The following is a 21,686-nucleotide window of genomic DNA, read 5'->3' as shown; positions in this document are numbered from 1 at the left end:
CCCTTTTCCAGTCCCTAATTGTGACTACATTTCTGAAGAAATTCACAAGAACAGTCTGGATTAGAGAGACTTACTACCCTAAGTTTGTCTTTTTAAACAGAGTTGTAATTTTCCTCAGTTTGAGAGATTTTTCTAAGTTCCTCTTCATGAAGAAGTACTACAGTGGAGAATATGAACTCCCAGATCCTACTGAATCCATATTAATATTTTAGTGCTTCAGAATGAGAGAATAATTCCTCTGCTGGTAACAGTAAAAATATTAAAACAGTAAATAAATATTAATGTCTACACACAAAACTTTGCCTAATACGAATTCCTTAAGTGGTTTAATCTTCAGGAAGATGTCCAAAGATGTTGAATAAACCCAAAAGTTGGCTGCCACCATGACCAATGTTTTCTTTATATCTACTTTCATGTGTTTAGTGGTTTTTTCCTCTAGTATCCATTCCAAAGACTCTGATTCCTTTCACAAACAGTATAGAAGACTGGGATGCCATTTTCAATTGTCACAGTTGCCTTAGTCTCAAGCAGCTAAAAGGCAGGATGTCCTGTACCTTATTCAGAGATGTCAGAGATTATTATGTGATTTATAGCTAGTAGATTCATATTTATAGTACTCATCAAATAAATCATTATTTTGTTGTAATGTACTTTTTTCTTTTATTTTCTGGATCAGATTACAAAGAAAAAGAAGCAGAAGAAAGGCATTAAGGCTCTATTCTAACTTGATTAATTTTATTAGGACCTTCTAATAATAAAATAACCAGGAAGACCCTTAAAATTTGAAGCACAAAAATAGACTCTAAAAAGCAGTCTTTTCACTGTGTGAACACCACTTTTATTGACAGAAATTTAGCAGAAGATCATTGATCCCTTAATTCAGTATATATTTTTATATACATAAATATATATTTTTATATACTATATGTTCAGTATATAATTTTATATAGTAAAAAAATTTAAAAAAAAAGAAAAAAAAAACCCCAGACCCTCATAATGCCTTTCATACACTACCATAGCAACAATGTAATATAAAAAAGGGTTCTGTATAAAGTTACAAACTACCAAATAAAGATACCTATCACGTAAATATGAAACTCTTCATTGTCAAGATTTTGGGGATGAAATAATAATTTTTTACATGAAACCTAGGTAAAGGAGGCTGAGTACAAAAGTCACATTTTAATTTAATTGATTTAAATTATTCATTGTGAAACAATGGCGAGCAGCAGTGGGCTATATTTGATGTAAAAGGAGCATTTATGGAGATGCAAATAACTTAAGACCTGGGGGCATAAATGCATAAATTGGTAAGCATATGAAGTAATTTATTAAAAATTCAGTAAGTCTGTTGATTAAGGGGTGGAAGCAGAGGGAAAACAAGGCACTGAAGAACTCTTTAACCCTAAAAACAAGCAGGTAAAAAGAAAGTGACTAGAAATCAAAATCAGGTGAGTTGAAATGGTGAAGAAGGTAGGAACTGTAAAAGCTGTACTGATTAGTCAATGAAAGGTACCAGTAAGAAGATGATAGCATTTAAACCACTTTTTTTTTTTTTTTTTTTTTTTTTAATCACAAGATTGTTCAAAGTTTATTTAGACTGATGCTAATGGGACAGTGGCACTAGCATGTGGATGAAAATCCGTGATCCATGTTAAGAAATCTGTCAGTCAAGATAATGTAATGATACTGGTTTTGACATTAAATGTATCTGTGAATCATTTTCAATAGAACTGCTGGAAAAATTTGCTATCAATAAATATTTCTAATTTATTCTCCCAGAAGCTTATTTTACCTTATTATTTATTTTGGGGAGTAAAGCCCTATTAACAGCCAACTAATTTTAATGTTGCAATTGAACAATATTCAATATTCCAGAAAACCAGGTAATTCTATCACTAACTTCAGAAAGGCAGGTGGCCTTATCCTGTTCAGTATTTAAAAGCTGATTTAACTGTGTATGTCTTTTTGCTACCTCTTGATACAGTTTTAACATTTGTGGTTTGAGAGCATGTGAATGTGTAAGTGTGCAAAATTTAACAAGACTTAAGTACCTTAGATAAATCTGTAAATATTTCAAATATTTAAACATTTTTTTCCATTTAGGGGGTAGGAAAAAGTTTGTTATATTTTTCAGGTAAATTACGAAGAATAACATAAGAAATTACACTTCTCTGACCTTTTTGCTTCAGTTGCTTATGTTCTTCAGCTCATCCAAACATCTCCTTTTAATTGTGACAAAATGCTTTCTATAGCTCAGTCACCTGCCTCCTATCTTCAGTGTCATACGAAAGCATTTGGAGATTCACAGTTAGAGCATAAAGTGTTATTCAGCATAAAACAGGAAACATATTCAAGTGTCAGATCAGCTCTGAAATGAAATGAGGATAACTGTGGAAGGCAGTCTGTGCTGGCAACACATCAGGGTGGTGAATCATTGGTGTTTATAGTTAGTACCATTCACATCAGTGCAGCTATAATTTTATTGCTATATTAATCAGGACCAACTCGGTGTCTCAGAAGACTTGTGATTCCCTCCTTATTTTAGCTGTTAGTATGTGTAAAATCCTCAAATGTAGTTATGTTAATTTTTCCCAGTTAAATTGCCTGTAATTATGCTGTCCTTTTCCAGTAAGTCAGGTATGGGAAAAGGATGATATAAAAAGGATATAAAACTACTGACAATGGTAATGTATTCCGATAAATTTTAAAAATAATAGAAATAAGCATATGAAGTGCAGGTAGAGAACATATTTTGTGGTCTATCATTCATATGGTTTGCTCAATGGTGAGACTTGCATCCTGGTGTGATTCCACTAAAATACTTTGTACTCAAAATGCTTAAGAGGCAGAAGAAATTAATCCCTTTTATGAATAGGTTAATGCTGCATACAAGGAATATTAGTTTTTCAGCCAGGGTTTAGCCATGTGCCATTTCTTGAAAAGAATGCTAAGTTATTGAGTATTTTAGTTTAAAACAATTTAAGTAATTTTCAGTCTTCGGTTTGCCATCTGTCATACATTTAAGAGTATTTAATGTTTCCACAGAAAAGAGGATCTGTTGCCCCCCTAAATAGAATGACAGTAGTCTCGTAAGGTAAGAAAAATAGTAATAGTCATAAATATCTCCATGTCCACTGGCATCAAGGCTAACACTAAGCTGGCTTCAATTAGGCCATAAAGAAAACTTCTGTACTGAAATAGAGCTCCTGACAAGGCCACTGAATTTCCACCACTGGATCCTTTGAAGTGTAAATTGGTGTGTAGCTGCTCCTACCATGAGCAGAGATAGGCACTGGATGGCTGCACCTCTGGCCAGATCATACATGTTTTCTGTGACTCTGTGTGTGATTTCAGTTCGTTTCTCCTCAACATGTACATTGTTATACAATCCCTAATTGATGTTAATCTGGATAAATTTAATGGGCCCTGTGTGTTAAAGGTGTTGATGTGTAACTCTGCAGCACCATGTCAGAGTCTTTTCTGAAAGCGAACAGGCAGTGTTATTTTGTGCATGACAACAACCACTGTATAAAGACTTGTTCATTTTTTGTTTGGTTCAGAAAGGAAGGACAAACAATATTTGAAATGTAAACTTATTAAATAAGGCTTTTCATGTTTCCTGTTAACTTTAGAGAGGTTTCTCATTCTTTATTAACTCCCCCCGGCTCCTCCGCCTTTTTCTGACATTTCTTATGCAATATTAATATAAACTGTCACCTTTTGGGTGAAAAATAAATGACTTGTGTTGGGCTGGGGCTGCCAGTCTCAGAGTCTGATCCTTTTTCCTGGAAGAAATAACAAGATAAACACACAGAGAAAAACAAAAAGAATAACTGATACAGAAAATAAATTTTTAAATTACTTCTGCAACCTCTCTGTTTCAGAAATTGCTTTTCATTGCCTGTCTAGTCATGAGACTGACAGTGCTCTTGCAACATCCTTGAAAAGCGAAGCCAAATTAACTTTTAACATAAGGCAAAGGGAATGTTGAAAAAGAGCGGAAATGAGGTGTGAAATATAAGTACTGTGCAAGGATACTTGGGAAAGACAAGTATTTGTCTTAAATCCAAGATACTTGAGGTTTATCTGCAGCTTGAGAAGTGTCCCTCCATTGACTTAATCTAATCAGAGCATTTCTGAGGATTGGAGTGATTCAGTATTGTAATAACTAATATAGTCTGACTCTCCAATTTTAGTAGATTTTTGTGTAACATTTTTCCCTAACTTATCAATTTTCTCTTATTTTTTGGTCACAAACATCAGTTATTTGAGTTTTTTCCTATCTGTATTTCTGGCTATCACTATACTTAAATTTAGCATGAGATGCTGCAATTTTATTGCACAAAGAATTTGTGCCTCTAGGCATTCATGCAACTGTGATAATTTTGGATTTTTCCCTGGAACTTTGTTCCAATCTTTGTATTAAATAAATTGTTCCTTTCTCAGGGACAACTATTCAAAACTCCATTTGGTACATTCTCTTCTCAGTGGAGGTCTAAATGTTAACTATTCTCAACAACCAGAGCCAGCAGTGAAGCTAGAAATATTAATTTCTTAGAAAATCTTTATCTTGTTGTCTTGGACTTTTTTTTTTTTAACCACAGTCCCTTTTTAGTTTTTTTCTTAGCACTATTAGTAAGTACATGTAAAATCTTCTCTTTTTTTGCATATTTGCTTAAACAAATTTTCTGACATACTGATGTTCAACAAAAATTCTTTTCACTGTGCTACTCTAATGTATTCTCACCTTGACATAATTTATTGACAAGCTATTTGAGTAAGGAATTCTGTCCAAAAAAGAAAGGAAGCTAAATAAGAAAGAGTATCCAGTTAAGTAGGTAATTATTTTAATATAATAAATAATCAGTTTGGTGGGTAATTTTCCATACTTTTACTCAAACAAGTTTAATGCTTTTCCTTCCAATATTTGTGTCCTTCACGAGGAAAACCTTTAAAAGATCTTTTCCTGCCTTTAAAACAAATACATTTAAAACTGGGGAAAAAAACCCCCAAAACTGACAAAAATGAGAATGAAAAGAAATTTTCTTCAATGTAGTTTCTTTTTCCACTTCTGCTGTTGAGTCCGGTGTTTTTCTCTTATTGAAGAGGTGTATAGACCCTTTAAGGAAACGTAGAGTATCCTGTTCTCACTTACCATGGCCACTAGGATAACAACTCCTAAGAGGTGGAAATATAGGGAAGGTTCTCTTCCTATGCACCATGGGGATGCAGCATGTTCAGAATGAAATCTTCAAAATGGTAACAGTCAAATTTTGCCCAGAAAAACTAAGTTTTTCTGGTTGACCTTAACTTTTCTTCCCAAGGTCAACAAAAGTGTTCCTGTCCCAAATCAGCCATTACTCATCCAAAGAACAGAAGTCCCAGAACAGCTCAAAATGCAAATTTGGGGGCTGATGCTTCTCTGTTTCTTTCTTTCTTTTTAACTTGGACAATTCAATTTAGTTCCTTTTTCTAATTCCTTTTACAGAACTGATTTAGCTGTTTTAACTATAATATAAAATGCAACAATATCCACAGGCTGACCACTAACATGGAAAAAAAAAGCATCTGCAATTATTTAAATTTGAGAAACTACTTTAAAAAAGGGTCAGAATGAAAAGATGGGATCACTCTTTAACATTTCTATCCATTATCATTATATTTACTCTTATGGGATCTGTTCTTAAACTTAATTTCCAGCAAATAATGTCTCAAGGTTTGGCGAGGTAAAAAACCTTAGTAACTCTCCTAAGAGATGATTAGCACATTTTTTTGTATCTGTTTATAATTATACTTGTCTCTGATTTCTCTGTAACAGAAAATAGCCACTAATGCCTCTCCAGAAAGCATTTGAATAATTTATTTCCTCAAAAGATTAGTTGGGTTTTTGAACATTTTGAAAATTTTCGTCATATGGCAAAAAAATAAACAAGTTTCTCAGTAGAGTTCATTAAGAAATAGACGTAATTATGGCACTGACTCAGAGGAAACCTGTTTTCAGACTATTGCACTGATTCAGATGAGGGTCTTCAGGACTGTCTTTTAACCAGGCGCTATAGGAAATTAGTCTTCCTATTCAGGAAGAATTGGAAAGTGATTCAACCTTACTGCTAAACCTAATGGAATACAGAGAACAAATCTTTCTATTTCTCTGCAGCCATCAGACAGCTCTTTCTAATGGAAATTTAATTAAAAGTAAAATTTATCCAGCAGTTATAAACAGTTTTCCCCTTGAGTAAACAGACTTTTTGTAAAATCTGAACATCAAAATATATTCTGTCCAGTTTTAGTTTGGCTTCAATTCTGTGTTTACTTAAATGAGTGTATAAATATATATCTGCAATTTCAATGGGGTTTTTTTTACACTTCTTAATAATAAAATTCAGAAGGGTCCAAATAAGATGAGCTATGTACAAACACACACCTGCAGGGACATTTTTTTATTTATTAGTTGAGTAATGAGAATATGTTGGAGAAGCTGTATCTGTTTTTTCACTCTGGAGTGAATCTGTTCCCTGCTGCCTGTAAATGCTATTAGAACCATCACCATAGCAACTAATGGTGATGCTCAAGCAAAGTGTTCCCAAAATTCCAGCTGAAGTAGATCATTACATGCCCTTAGAAAGAAGGATGTATGTTTATGTAGCCAGAACTGATAGGTGAAAGGAGAGACAAACAGTAAAAGAATCAGGGCACTCATGCCAGCAAGTGTGAAGGCATGATGTGATCATTTTTACAGTTGCTTTGGAGTTATTGCATGAGAAAATGCTTTTTATCTTCAGAGAATTTAGATGCTAGGTTTGAATCATGATTATGATAGGACAGATTTCTTTTGGCAGAACTGTCTAAACTAATAAACAAAGAAAACAGATTTTGTTTGTTTTCTCATTTATGTGTTTTGAATAACTGTTATATTTCATATGAGAGATGTGAATATTTATCTCATTTTAACAGCTGAAATAGAATTTTCTTGAAAGTCAAGGTCTATTTTGTCTATGGTTTTGAGCATTCTACATGAATTGTTGTTCATGTCAAGAACTGCTCACCAGTGTCACTAACATTTACAGTTCTGTGGCAAAATATATATGCCACTCTGCATATTACATGTAACTTCACAGTAATCAGACTTCCAGAAAGTTCTTGAGCAACTCTTGGGTCAAAAAATCATGCCATGAACATGAGTGGCAAATATAGCTTGGTTTTCCATTGCAGAGAGCTTTGTAGAATAGAACTCAGCTCTCACTGACCACCACAAGAGGTAAGGGCCTCATGCATCTTAGCAGGTTTAAATAATAGCCAAAAAATGAGTATTTAAGGCACTCATAATAGTTAAAATGAAACAACACTAGTAATTAAAAAGAAGTAGTGCTGCTTCTGGAAAGAGCAGTCTTGCAAAAGGAAAGGGGTTACCCCTGCAGAAGAGAAGGCGAAGTCTCCATTTAGTGATAAAGAGGCATTCTGCCTTAATTTGGAAGGACCTGCCTAATGAGCCATGCTTAGTTCCCATGGACAAATTTATTACTTTCACTTAACATGGATATCATTATTAATTATGCAAGCAGGAGTCATACTGTCCTGTCAGCAGAGATGCTGGATTACCCTGAAGCTGGGTGTAAGCCAATGTCTTTCATCACAGCCCATCCTTCAGCAGGACTATATTCCCTCTAGTGAGAGTTAGCATACTGCTAAAAGTTTTGTGTGTGTTTATCTTCAGAGAGTTTTATTAATTCACAATGAGAACATCAGGGGCAAACGGTACAACTAATCATTATCAGTATGAAAGAATTCTTTAAAAATCAGCATGCAACTGGCTCATGTCCATCACTGACTAGTAAGTGAATATAATAATACAGGGTCATAGCAGATTCTTAAATGGGTAGAATGACATTTATATTTTAGTTGAAGTAGTGGTTTGGTAAAAGTTAATTAATGAAGATTCCTGCTTCATCCAGACCTTGATTTGACACTCCTGACCAGTTGTTTGTTTTTTTTTTTTAGATTTTGGACTTTTGGACAATTCCCAGTTGGATTCCTTAAAAAAAAAAAAAAAAAAAAAAAGTCCTTTACATTCCTGCCTTTATAAGGACATTTGGCTTTCTTTTAGCTTTTCCCTACACATTGTTTTGTCCAGTTATCTATTGTACAAATTATTAAATTCTATAAACCTAGAATACAGATTTTTAATACTTGAGAATAAGTGCAAAACTAAAGAAAGATCTTGCAGAAAAAGCAAGAAAAGTTGCAGAAGCAGTACTAAAGGGAACCTTGTACATAAATATTTTAACAAGTAGGATGGAATACTGCTAATGAGGAAAAGACTACTTCATATGTATGTTAGCAATTTTAGAAAGACTAAAATACATAATTTAAATCGTATTTGACTTACACTTCTCTTATCGTGGACCTAACCATAGATGTTGATGTCAAAATCACAAGTATATACATTAGAACTAATCACAAATTGAAAATATTATTTAGTTAAATTATGATTTCTGGAGACATGTTGAATTTTGTTTTCTTTCTGAATAGGAACTTCACAGAATGTAAAAACGAATAATAAACAAGTCCATTATGTGTGTTGGTTGTCACAATATAAGGGGAAATATTACCTAGTACTGATTAGGTCTTTTCTAAATCAAATCATGCTCTCATCTTCATACATAAGTAGCAAAATCCTATATAATAATTTCTAGATCCCGTTTAGCTCTTTTTTCATCATCTAGGTTTGATGTAATGCTTAGTAAAATCTAGTACAATTATTAGTAGCAATGTTGATAATAAAATACATAGGATTTTATTTAATCACTTCAAAGCCTCCAGAGATTTTTGCATTTTTCAAACACTTTTGAACAGGAGTCAGTCTCAGCAGAACTTCTAACTTTTTGGTTTTCACAGTCTACAAAATAACTTTTTCCTAGACAGCATATTTGTCACTCTGGTTTTTCTAAGTTTTTTAAAGCCTTTTGATTGTTCATAGAATGGAGTCAGACATTTTAGCTACTCTACAATATTAGGAGCAGTTTTCACTCTTTCTCACACATGTAACATAAACAAATCATTTGGTTTTCGTTCTCTCTCCTTTGTTTGCATATTTCTAACCTGAAGACAATTGTAAATGACAGTTGGTCTGGCCATTTGGCTGGAAGGTGAAAACTCCAGAAGCCAATCCACAGCCAGACCCACAAATGTATAAAAAGTAAGAAATAAACAGGCAGAGGGGCTCTGGGCATGGCTCTTGGCTCAGCCTTGAGCTCTCTCGGAGGAACAACTCTGCCCTGCGAAATTTCTCGTCTCCGCGTGATTGCTTTGCGTATCCCGATCACACACATTCTTCTCAATAGGAGGTAAAAAAAGCCTGTAAGACTGGAAGAGTCTAAGAGTGTCATTTAAAAGCATCAAACCTTAGCTGTGCCCAGCTAAATAGAGATATACATTCTGGAACTGAGCCATGCACTAAGTTCTCTCCCATTTGAAAACTGGGGTTCTTACTTCATTTTTTTTAAAGCTGATGATTTCTGTGATCCCACACAGTCGTGTTTCAGAAAAGCTTTAAGAGTCTGCATTATTAATAATTACTTATTCTTTACTAACTGTTATCAAGAATAGGTAAAGATGAGTTCAAAATATTTTTAGTTTCTTCGTGTGTTTGTAGTGATGAAGAATGCAACCTTCCCCAGGAAATACGTGTACCTTACACATGAGCCTTGCCACACGCCATGCTGAACGTGTCCTTTGGGCCAAGAGGCCAGTTCAATCAGGATAGCTTTGGAAGCGCGGGGAGTTCAACACCCCATTTAAGATCTGTTAGACAATAAGTGCTGTTATTCTAAAAGAAGTAGCTTTTTCTGCTCTGGAGGAGTGAGGGTTTTCCAGTGCTTTTGCTCATCCAGAATTGCGATTGTTCAGTCTGGAAGAGTAAGGTTTCAGGGTGAACTTATTGTGGCCTTTCAGTGTCTAAGGGGATCCTTAAGCAAAGATGGAAAAGGACTTTTTCAAGGGCATGTAGTGATGAAACAAGGCAACATGGCTTCAAACTGAAATAGAGGCAGTTTAGATTAGATATTAGGAAGAAATTCTTTATTGTAGGGGTAGTGAGGCACCGGAACAAGTTGTCTAGAGAAGTTACAGATGTCCCATCCCTGGAAGTGTTCAAGACCAGACTGGATGGGCTCTGAGTAACCTGATCAAGTGGAAGGTTTCACTTAAGGGGTTGGAGCTGGATGATCTTTAAGGTCCCTTCCAACCCAAGCCACTCTGTGATGCTGTGCTTTGTTGCTACACATATCCACAAGGTTAAACATTTGTCACAGTGCTGCTGCTCTGTGTGCTTTGAGGCTGTGTGTTCAATGGACCATAGATGTCATTAGCAACAACCTGGATATTAGAACACCTATTCTGAATGCTCGTCAGGGCGTACTGAGAAGAGAATTGACACTTCAGTTTTAGAAGAAAGGCGTGAATGAAAAGGAACAAAAAAGGGGAAAAAAGAGATACCAAAAAAGAGATAAAAGGTGTTTCTGATAGGATATAGACTATTTTTTAGCTACACCAAACTGGTTCAACTACACATCCTTGTGAATATTTCGAAGAAAAATCTGGAAGAAGATTTTTTTTTTTTTTTTTTTTTTGGAAATGCTGTTAAGATTTAAGATCAAACATGTTCATGCTGATTTTTTCATACGTGACTTAACACTTTACAGCTACTAAGCTTAACACTTGATGGAAGAAAGGAAAGAGATTTTTACACAGCGACTGGTCATTTTAAAATCCTAGTAACTTGGTTTTGTCATGGGGATTGCAAAGAGAGGGTGTGATACCTACATAGCTGATTCTTCTAAAAATTGTAAAGCAACCAGAAGCATTAATGGATGCATGCTGTACCGGCTTTCTTAAACAGATCTGTCACATTTTTACTGAATGAACGGGAAGGGGAAAGTAGTGCTTGCTCTCCCATTGCCCGCTTGTATACCTCAGAGTGATAGTTTCAGGCAGGTTCCTGTTCTATATATTTTGTTCTCAATCAGCTTTAGGTTCCCGGTTCTCTGCCTCAGGGACAGCTGACTTGAACAATGTAAACTGCTCTTCCAGCTTGTATCAGCTGGTTGTGCTCCCCTTGGTCTATTCAAGTTGTGTATAACCAGAAGGCAATACTGTCCCATGAGTCTCCTTTACTGAACTTAACTCTGCCCTTTACTATGGGTAGCTCTGTGGAAATTGCATGCAGGCTACTTAAACCCAAATCTCCAGATGTATTGGCAAGGAAAGCTGGTGAGTTTGTGACTTGTGGCAACTTCTTTCATGTAGCAGGGACTAAATTAATTAAACCTGTTTCTGCAAACCTATTTTTCACAAGAACAAATTACATGCCAGAATTTTAATATAGAGTATCCTTTATGTTAAATAAATAATTTTTTAAAAATAATTGAAAACATTTTAATTAATTAATTTCCTGATTAACTTGTTTATTCTTTGGTTTAGTACCAATTACAAATGCTAGCAATCATTAGTGATTAAATATTTATAACCTGATATCCATTGTATCATGTTATGTTGAAAGTAAAGCCAAAAGTAATTTTCTTCTCCAGAACCAATGCCAGCAACCTAACCAAGGGGAGCCACTATAGTCTCTATTGGCAGTATCCATTTAAAGACTAATTGTATGTTGGATTTTGTAAGCCTCCAGAGATAAGAGCTTGTTTTCTCTAGCCTCTATAAAGAAAATAGAACATATGGACTTTTCATACTTCTTAAAATAAATATATTCCTTTGACCAATCTTCCAGAGTAGGATGTGTAAATCAAATGGGTCAGAGAAGCTGATATTTGTATTCCTCGTGTGAATAGAAAGTGGAAAACTTTCATAGAAAGTGTCTAACCTAGAAGTGTATAGCTGATAACATTTTTGAGAAGTGATCTGTTAAAATATTACTGCCTGAGATATGCTGTTCTGTACCATTCTGAATATAGACATCCTTTTTAAAATTCATTGAAATGTCAGTGTTTAGACCAAACCCCTGATTTTCAGTTCCTCAGCAACTGTGGTTACTCCTGTCATTTAAAATGCCATTTTAAAGTACTGGGTTTTAGGCATAAAGGTTTACAATTAAAAATATTAATTGATGTATGCCAGATTATATAACTTCAGGTTTTCATCAGGACAGTGATCTACTGGACCGTCGGAAACATTGCTTCAGTGTCCAGTCTGAATCTGGAGAAGATCTTTACTTTTCTGTGGAACTAGAGTCTGACCTAACACTATGGGAAAAAGCCTTCCAAACAGCAACTTTTTTAGAAGTTGAACGGATACAGGTGAGAACAATTGCCTTGGTGATCATCTTTTGGTACATTAACAAATTAGGCCCATATGAAATAATGATGTAATTTAAGAAATGGATATAAATTCTGCAGCTCTCAAGTTATTACTCTTTTATGTAAGTATTTGCTTTTGCTGATCCCAAACAACTTGCAATCTAGCCTTCAGAAGAGGCCGCCTGAAATACTTTGAGTTATTATGACAACATGATACATATTTTTTAACTGAAGTTCATGGACAGACAAGGAAAAAACAATCTATGGATCAGGGACAAAATCCAGCTGTTTAGATATTCTTACTGGCTTACATGCTTCTTTATTTGTTACTCAATATCACAAGAGAACCTTGCAGGAATTAAGTTGTCTTGGTAATACCAGGAATGAGAGTATACTGAGTGAAGGACTTACTGGATACAAGCAAGAACAAAAATTCTACCTCGGACGCAGCATTCTTTTTTCACGTATTTCCTGTTTCTTGTGTGTTTACTCTATTGCCAGATGACAGTGCAGAGATGGACAACATTCAAATACAAATTACTAGTGACTTTTTACAGCAAAAGTATGTATCAGAGTGTTTAAAGATAACTTCTTCTCACATGACAAAAAAAGTCATGACTTTTTGACTTAAAATGACTTTCTGACTTAAAAAAGGAGAAAAAAGCCACCCACCACAATTATAATTCACCTAATCCCAGTTGTAATATTGATTTTCTAATCATGAAATACCCATGTGGTAAGAATAGCTTTAGTTGATGTTGGCAGGAGTTATACACACCTACCTGAGACATATTAGCATATTAGCCTGTGCAAGTATTGGCTCACAAATTTTCTGTGCCCTCCTGGGAATGCAAGCACTGACATGTTTTTACTCAGACAAACTGTTAGTTAGTTATATATTAGCCCTTTTCTGACCTGTGAACCACCACATGCAGATGGATTGAATTGGTATTGTCATAGTTTTTATTTTAAACTGGGCAAAGACGCTAATTAATGTAGTGGTTTTATGTTCACTAAATTTTGGTTTTGGTACTTACTCTTTTTGTGAGAGAGAGACTAGGAGAAAAACAAAGCAGGCTCAACTTTAAAATTGACTAATAGTTTATTAACATACACTAAAAGAATAGAAAAAAAAGAAAGTTGGAAAAAAATCTAAAACAGAATGGAACTTGAAAAACACTCTTCCTTCCCCTTACAAACTGGTCACTTTCTTACAAAACAACATAAAGAGACAAAACTTGTAATTTTCAGTTAGTTTCACTATCTGACAATAATCTTTCATCAATTCATTAGGGGAAGAGTATCCTTTTGAGTCATGGATCCTACTGACAACCTAGAACAGTTCTCTTGTGGGTTTTAAACTGTCACAAAAACAACCACCCAGAGAAACCTGCCTTTGTGACCCTCCCAGGAGCAGGTTCCCAAGCTGCTTATGGGTCAAGGGTCTTAGACTTTTGCATACTGGGGTGTCCCCTTTTAAAGATGAATAACTCCAAAGCAAAGGATTCTTCACCTTAAGGTACAGAGATATCTTCTCACTTCTTCACTGGCGCAGGGAGCTTCTCATCTTTATCTCTGTTCAAGCATCTTAATAGGGTATTACTTGGTTCATCACAAACCCTTTTGCTTGAATCCACACACAAATTAAAACAATCATCTCCCCAAATGCATATCTTTCCCATGATTTAAAGGAATGACTTAAATATAGAGTTCATTTCTGTGGCTCAAGTAAGAATAGAACAACCAACTCTTCAACCCTCTGTCCCAATGGTCTTTTCACTCTTGCTTTACTGACTTCATGCTGTTGTTCTTTATGTTTACTCACTTTCTTACTCTCTCAGAGAAGGGCCAAGCTCTGGAAGGTTCATGTTGCCAGGAAAGGGTTAAAACTGCCCAGAGTCTTTGTCTCTCTCTCTGTAGCTCGTGGTGTTAGACGCTCAAGGCCGAACTTGTGAGGGAGGAAGAACTCACAGAAACATCAGAGATCAGAACACTCAGGCAGTCTGGAATCCCAAAAAAAAATCTAAGCGGGATCATAAATGCCTTCTCAGCCCACCCCTCGGTGTAAATTGGGGTGGCTTCGGCCTAAATGGTGCCCATAGCTCCCATCAAGGGCCCGGCAGAGATTTCTCCCTGCTCTAGAGAAGTCTGAAGAAAGTAGCTGTTGCAAAACATCAACCTCTCCTTCCCCCGCCTTCACCTGGGAGCCGATGGAATCCGGCCAGGCCTCAGGCCAGCTCCCCCCAAAAGCGGAGAGCAGCAGGCCCAGCTCGATGTTACCTGTCTCTCTCTAGCCAAAGGAAGAAGCAAAAAGACCCACCTACAGGAAATTCACAGGGTTTTATATGGTAGTTCCCAAAGTCGCAGCTAACAATTTCAGTGGTCAGAATAGATGTCAATATTCCAACTAACTCTCTGAAAGGTCCTTGTCTTTTTTAAAGCAATTCCCAGATCCTGACCTGCGGAATTATTTTACATTTTTCTATAACTAAAAAACCAAACTGTACTAACACATGACAGGTATATACTAATGAAGACCCAATTTACAAAAACTACACTGCTGTCTGTTTTAATACACTGTAGCTTTATTGCAAGAGGATTCAGTGGAGGTTCAGCTTTCCTCTTTTAAATTCATATATACTGTTACCTTTTATAGAAACTATTCTTATCTTTTTAGCAGTACTTGCGTGCTGGAAAATCTAAGACTAGTTTTTCTGTGTAAAACTTGCAATAATACATGTCCTCTGCCACTAAATATTTGAGAGTTTTTGTCTTTCTTGTATAATTCACTGCAACATACTTTAGAGAAGCACTGCTGTGCCATCAGTAAAAGAATATATGTCATTTTTCTTGAATAACTTTTATCTCAGAAGCCACCTCATATTTGTTTTATTTTCAGAATGATTCATACTGTAGCATTCCTGTTTTAGAATTTTCTTTTGGGTTTTAGAATTACATTTATTCAAAATTGCCCTCATGCTTCTCCAAAATCATTTGCTTTATAATCTTAACCTCAGATTCATCTGAATCTTTTCAACTTCTTTTTTTCTCTCTTGATGTTCAGTGTAGCAATTAAGAACTCAAAACAATGATTTCCTGATTGATTGATTATAGCAGATCTGTGAAAGCAGACAAACTGGTTTCTCATGACAGAACATTATTGTGCTTGCTCTTATTATTTCAACTTTTTTTTCTTTATTTTCTATATCTTGATTAGGAAAAAGAATATAGAATATTTTTAATATAACTTGGTTTGGCCTCCTCATTTTTCTTTCAGCAATTCATTACTGCTTTCATCTACCAACCCACATATGCAGATAAAATCTGGCAGTACAATTTGTTTCCAGCAAGTTCTTTCACTGCTCTGTGAGAAAAAAAAAAAAAAAATGACAGGTTCAAAATTAAGGTATCAACTATGTATTTTTCCTAAAATTTTGATTTATGCAATCATTTTATATGAATATTCATATTTAAAGTGAATGTTAATCCAGTAAATTTGTCTTACAATAAAATAATACAATTTTGAAAATATAACTTCAGTTTAAAACTACCATTTAAAATTATTCAACTTCATTATGTGTTACTCCATAATCATGCAAATAGTAACTCTTCCTCAATAATCTCCAGAAGAGGTTAATCAGGGGCCAATTCTAATCTAACTCCAAAGAATATATAACAAATTCATTTTTTAAAAAATGCATTACTATAAATATATAATGAATTCTGTTTCAACCTAATTCATAGCTTCTGCCAGAGCTATATCTAAACCAAAAATTAAACAGTTGTTTTTTTTTCTTAGAAAAGAAATGTATTAGAGGAGGCATAGTCAAATTGATAATAATTTAGCAATAACATGGTACAATGATATAGTGGTGTCATTTTGGTGTGTTACAGTCACTTTAATTAGTTTTGTAATGTAGTAAATGATGATAATCTATTTTCGTAATTACCTATTTAAAAAAAAAAATTACTTGAAATGAAAATTCTTTTTCCTTACTCTCTCACAGCATTGTTGCACAAAGAATCTGAGACTACTATAACTTGCATAATGATGTGCAATTATATTTATTGCTGTCATATTCCCTTTGTGTTCCTGCTGCTTTAAGCTCTTTTCACCTCTTCCATAATGGCTTTTTTTCTTCTTGTCCTTGCTTGTAGTTGTTTGTTCTCTAATGTAAGGATTATTATGAAAGCTCTTTTATGTTGCAGTGCTATAGCGCATGTTTTCATTGGAGTTTAATCCGAGTTTAAAAGTCTGAATTAAGTCTTAGATTTATAGTTAACTTTGTTTCATCTTCAGAGATGGCTTACATGAAGTTCACAATATATTGTTCTTTCCATAATTTAAATCATGTATGTTGAGGGAATAGTTTTTAAGGAACAACTTTGAGTTGTCTCCTTCAGCCTCTGCCTGACCCATTGAATTATTAATAAACCAAAGTTAACATTCTGTATTCTGTGGAGGAACGGCAAGAGAGTGCTGAAGTGTGTTCTGCTTCTTTTGTGAAGGGGATGCTTCACTTCTGATGAAGTTTTCATGAATTCTTGTGAGAAATCAGCAACCAAAGCAGAACATCCACAGTATATATTACTCATAGCCGCTTTTAAAGTTTTAAAATGTTAAATGTATAAGACATTTTAAATTATCATGTATCTTGATAACAATTTTTGCCCTTCTGTTTTCTCCAAATATCTGAATTAAAAGGCAACTTAAAGAAAATCAAGATGAGAAAAGTCTTACAAGAGTTAACTAGTGTCTGAAAGTTCACATCCCTAATGTGGCCTGTCACCAGAATCGTGTGCAAGTGGATACAACCTGCCAAAACCAAGGGACATTCTTCCCCAAGGAAACTAAAGTCTCGCTGTCCAAAGATCTTTTTGTTATTTTCACTTTTTTTTTCTTTTCTAAATTGTTTCGAATATCATAGTTTGAGGCATATATAAGTGTATATATATATATAAGTGTGTATATATATATATACACTTACATATATATATAAGTAAAGAATAACTAATCAGCTGCTACTAGTAATCTGAGGTGTCTTCCTGAAAATAACTACAGTGAGCTGAACTAGATGATATTTCTCCACAAGCTGTGCACTGCCTTTTGTAGAAATACCTTTCAGTTTTGGAAGCAGGTTGTTTTTTCAGTGCAGCCTTGAACCAAGGCTGGTGTGTCCTGTTTCTCATAAATCTTAAGTTCCCAGTGAGGCTAATTAACCAGGCGCTGGGCTTAGGCAGAGGGAGCTGTCCCCGCTCAGCAAGGTGCTGCAGTGCGCACTGTAGGTTGGCCTCTGGTGTTGGGGTGGGAGGTTAGATCACTTTAGATGATCTATGTATTTTTTGAAATATGTATTTTGAATCTGATACACACTTTCCTTGCAAAATATAATTTCCAGTAAAGGCTCTAAGTCTGGTCCAGGTCTTGAACATTAACAAATAAAAATGCAATTTGCCTCTTGTAAGGTGTTTGCAAGATGATTCCACAAAACTGTACATTTTTTGCTTTGCATGAAAAACTTGAAAATTTTTGCATGTGTGGCTTAATTAACTGTAATTAACTGTGAAATATAATACTTTACACTTTTTTTGTTCTGCTAATGAGCTAGTACCAAAGGCAATATCCTCTTCTTTTTCAATAGTGATTTACAATCAAATTTTACAGTCATAACAGTATTATGCTATAGCTGATCAAAGAAAAAAAAGAAAAAGCCACTTTTATTTGTTAATATAAACACTATGTATGAAGTTTTCCATTTTTCTTCATTGCATTTTCTATTCAGAAGCTGCTAATGCACCTTCCAGCTTCTTGTGTTCTGAGGAAGACCATCTGGAATCCAAAGGGCCCACCCAAAGAATATATAAGTAAAGGCACATTGTTCCCATGTTTGCAATTTATATTTTGATTTTGCTGACACATTATAGGTCGTGGAAGTCTTTGTTCTCATTTCATAATTTTAGCAGATACAGCAATATTTGAAGAATATAGCTATGTTCTTCAAATATAGCTGTATTTAATTTAACCTGGAGGATAATTTCTTTAAAGAACTTGCATCTGATTTGGAAATGTTTTAATTTTTTTTTACATATTTTGTGATGAAAAAGACAAGTCTGTCATTTTGTACCTGAAGTCAGCCTTCAAGCACAGCAGTGATTTGATGCTGAAAGTTATGCTTATAAATGTCTCACAGTGCGTAATTAAGTATGATGTTATGGAAACAAATAGAAACATATATTTAAAAACTGTAGAGTGATAAAGTCTTTCAGAATTCCAAGGTTTCTCACAGAAACTTTTGAGATATATTGGTCCACTATCTGAAGCAAAACCAAAGGTATTTCAGGTAGTTTCATTAGCTGCTAAATGGTATTAAATACTGTCCTTTTCCCTGAGATTTAGGACAACAGAAAACCACAAGAAACAGTGTATCAAAGAGATACTTTGCATATGATTTTTTTTCCCCTTGAAAAGATAAAAGGAATATATTAATCTTAAAAGTTGTTACTAGGTATGAGTCACAAATAAGGAGGTTTGAAAATAATAAAATTTTCCTTTTAGAAAATGTTATTAGTAAGCCACTAAAGCAATTCTGAGCTTCTTACATTTTATTCCCTAATGGAAGCAAAGCCTGTTTTCATACGACTTAGACAACTTCATCACTGATAAAAATCCTTTGATTTGAAATGCATTGACAAAAAGATTGACATATTTACACACCAATGACTTATTTTTGATAATAATTTTTGGATACATAAACACTGGAATAAAACAGTGGTCCTAGAAAAAAAATTTCTTCTGTGGTAACTACCTTCTCTGATTTTTCTTTTACAGTGCAAGACGTATGCCTGTGTTTTAGAGAGTCATCTTATGGGACTTACCATTGACTTCAGCACGGGCTTTGTCTGTTTTGATGCTGCCACAAAGGTAAAGTTCTAAGAATTTTTTTTCCATCATGCTGTTATTATTCCTTATTGCTTCTAATATTTTGAGATAAGTATTACATCCTCAAAATGTCCTTCTCTATAGAAAGAGATCATCTCTTCTCAAATCTCTCATGCTTTAGTCTAAATTTGGGACTGATTTCTAATTATGTGAGAAGTAGTATTCTGTTGTGTGCTTGTTATTGAGAAGTCAGTATAATACTGATACCAATCTGAAAAAAGCATCAGATCTTTAATATATTCTTTAATTTCACATGAAAGCCCACACTGATTCAGCTTGATGGTTTGTTTGCTAGTGTGTCCTTGATTTTGAGAAAAGATAATTTTCTTAGTTTCAGTCTTATCTGTGAGCTTGAAAATAATCTTCCATTCTCTTCTCTTATTTCATGGGAAAGAGTGTGTGCTATTACAACAATTCTACAATTCCCAGTTTGAAATTTTAGCTATTATTGTTCAGTTGTCTTTAAAAAGATAAATCAGACATAGTCTGTATGTCTCACCCATCAGCTTTCCCTCTCAACCTTAAAAATTCAGTGCAACTGATGAGTTTGCTTTATCAAGCAAATAGTATGGAATCAATTTCCATATTATATTATTTCACATCCAAGTCTCAGTAAAATCATTGAGACCCTGAGTATGTTATATGTTGACATTTGCACTAATTGCTGGCAGGTCCTAAATGGTGCTCAGGCTTTATTGCTACTACTCGACACTGCTGTTAATGACAGAATCCTTCTTCTGAGTTACACTTCTCTTCAATACCTATTTTCCTTTGAGACACTGCAACATTGCCACCACCAGTTGCTGAAAATGCCCCTTAGACTTCAGAATTTGTTCCTGTGCTCTAGCTTAAGCTACCCCTTCCCACCTCATTACTCCACTAATCCAAACCTGTTTATTCTTCTCAGTCCATTCTGTTTGTTTGCCCACAGTGATGGATTTTAAATTCAAACTTCTATAACATTGTTTCTTTTTGTCAAGAAAACAGTCTTTTATAATTCATCAATGAAATGTAACTATCAGTTTAGAAGGTATTGCACCAAAAATCAGTACAACGGAATTAAAATGCACAGTTAAAAAAAAAAAAAAAACCCACAGTTTTTCCCCATGCCCCCGTGATATTTTTAATATATTTAAAAGTCTATACTTTTATAGACTTTTAAAGAATTTATTTAGTATATCTAACCTCAGTGTACACTTTCAGTTTGAACACATTACTTCTTGTATTATATGTACCATATTGTATGTTAGAAAAAAGCATTACACCAGGAATTTAAAAAATGTCATTGTTTTGTTAGGTAATCAGGTGTAAGGCAGTGTGAGATAAGGATGGCAATTGCATTAGAAAAGAAAAGAAACAATACAATAGAAAGCAACATAATCTGTTGCCAAGTGACTGGTACAATTTAAATTGTCAAACAAGCCATAAGGTGAAATGTCAGAAATCTAAGCGTGTCAATCTCATTTCAGTGGGTGCTCAAAGCATTACCTAGTCTCCATCATTTTATGGAAAGATGAAGATTGTAATGCTCTTAGCCAAAAATTTATTCAGATGTCTTTATTACGACGATGACAAGTGTAAGTTGAGTCTATGCTGACAATGTTCTTCAATAGTATTGTTAATCTCGTATATACTGAAATGCAAACTAGACCTGTATAGTCACTTAAGCTAAAAAGCTAAAAATGTTATTTTCTAGCTTAGGAAGTTCATATGGAGCAAGATCTGTTTTGCAAAAAAAAAGTAAAAAAACAATGAAAAGCTTAAAATTGAAACCATTTTTCAGGACAAGGAAAACATGAATAAAATTTTAATTAAATCATTAATATCTTAGTAATATTTACATGTGCATTTTTGAATTTAGGGTATACAAAAGTCCTAGCAAGTCTCCCCTGAATTAACATGCTCAGTATTAAAGACAAAATCATTTTTTGAAATGTCATACCATTCATGAAAACTATATTTTCCTGCAATTCTTTGTAAGTGCTAGAATTTTTTACAATTTGTATTTGAAAAATCAGTACAAACTATTATCTTTTCACTTCCAATAATAAGGTATCCACAGCTTCCTGGGGCACCATGTTCTGCTGTCTCACCACTCTGATCATATAAGACTTCTTTCTTATGTCCAATCTGAACTGTACCTTCTTCTACTTTAAAAACATTGTCTCTTGTCCTTTCACTGTAAGCCTTGGTAGAAACTCTTTCTCCATTTTTATATAAGCCTCCTTTAAGTATTGAAAAGCAGCAATAAGTTCTCCCTGGAGCCTTCTCCAGGTCCTGGATAAGAAATCTTCTGGAGGGAGAAATTGGCTGAATATCACTAAATGCTTTTAATTCTTATGTATTTATGACATTTTCATGTTTCCCAGAGCACAAAGATCTTCAAAAACAAAGTAGTTTTGGAAACAAATTAGTTTCTGAGAAGTCCTGTCATA

The 21,686-nt window shown here is 34.4% G+C and overlaps 1 protein-coding gene across 5 annotated transcripts in view; it reads left to right on the top strand.

Moving 5' to 3' along the window:
- Positions 1–21,686, top strand: part of SNTG1 (syntrophin gamma 1) — a 327,370-nt gene that overhangs the window by 284,553 nt on the left and 21,131 nt on the right. For all 5 annotated transcript variants that reach the window (XM_040080452.2, XM_058422692.1, XM_058422687.1 and 2 more), the window contains 2 exons: positions 12,159–12,311; positions 19,141–19,233. In XM_040080452.2, coding sequence (XP_039936386.1) covers positions 12,159–12,311; positions 19,141–19,233 — 246 coding nt within the window. The remainder of the gene's footprint in view (positions 1–12,158; positions 12,312–19,140; positions 19,234–21,686) is intronic.

The sequence above is a fragment of the Hirundo rustica genome, chromosome 1 (genome assembly GCF_015227805.2).
Source record: "Hirundo rustica isolate bHirRus1 chromosome 1, bHirRus1.pri.v3, whole genome shotgun sequence".
Classification (NCBI taxonomy): Eukaryota; Metazoa; Chordata; class Aves; order Passeriformes; family Hirundinidae; genus Hirundo; species Hirundo rustica.
Note: the sequence above shows the minus strand (reverse complement) of the source record. Positions and strands in the feature narration are given on the sequence as shown.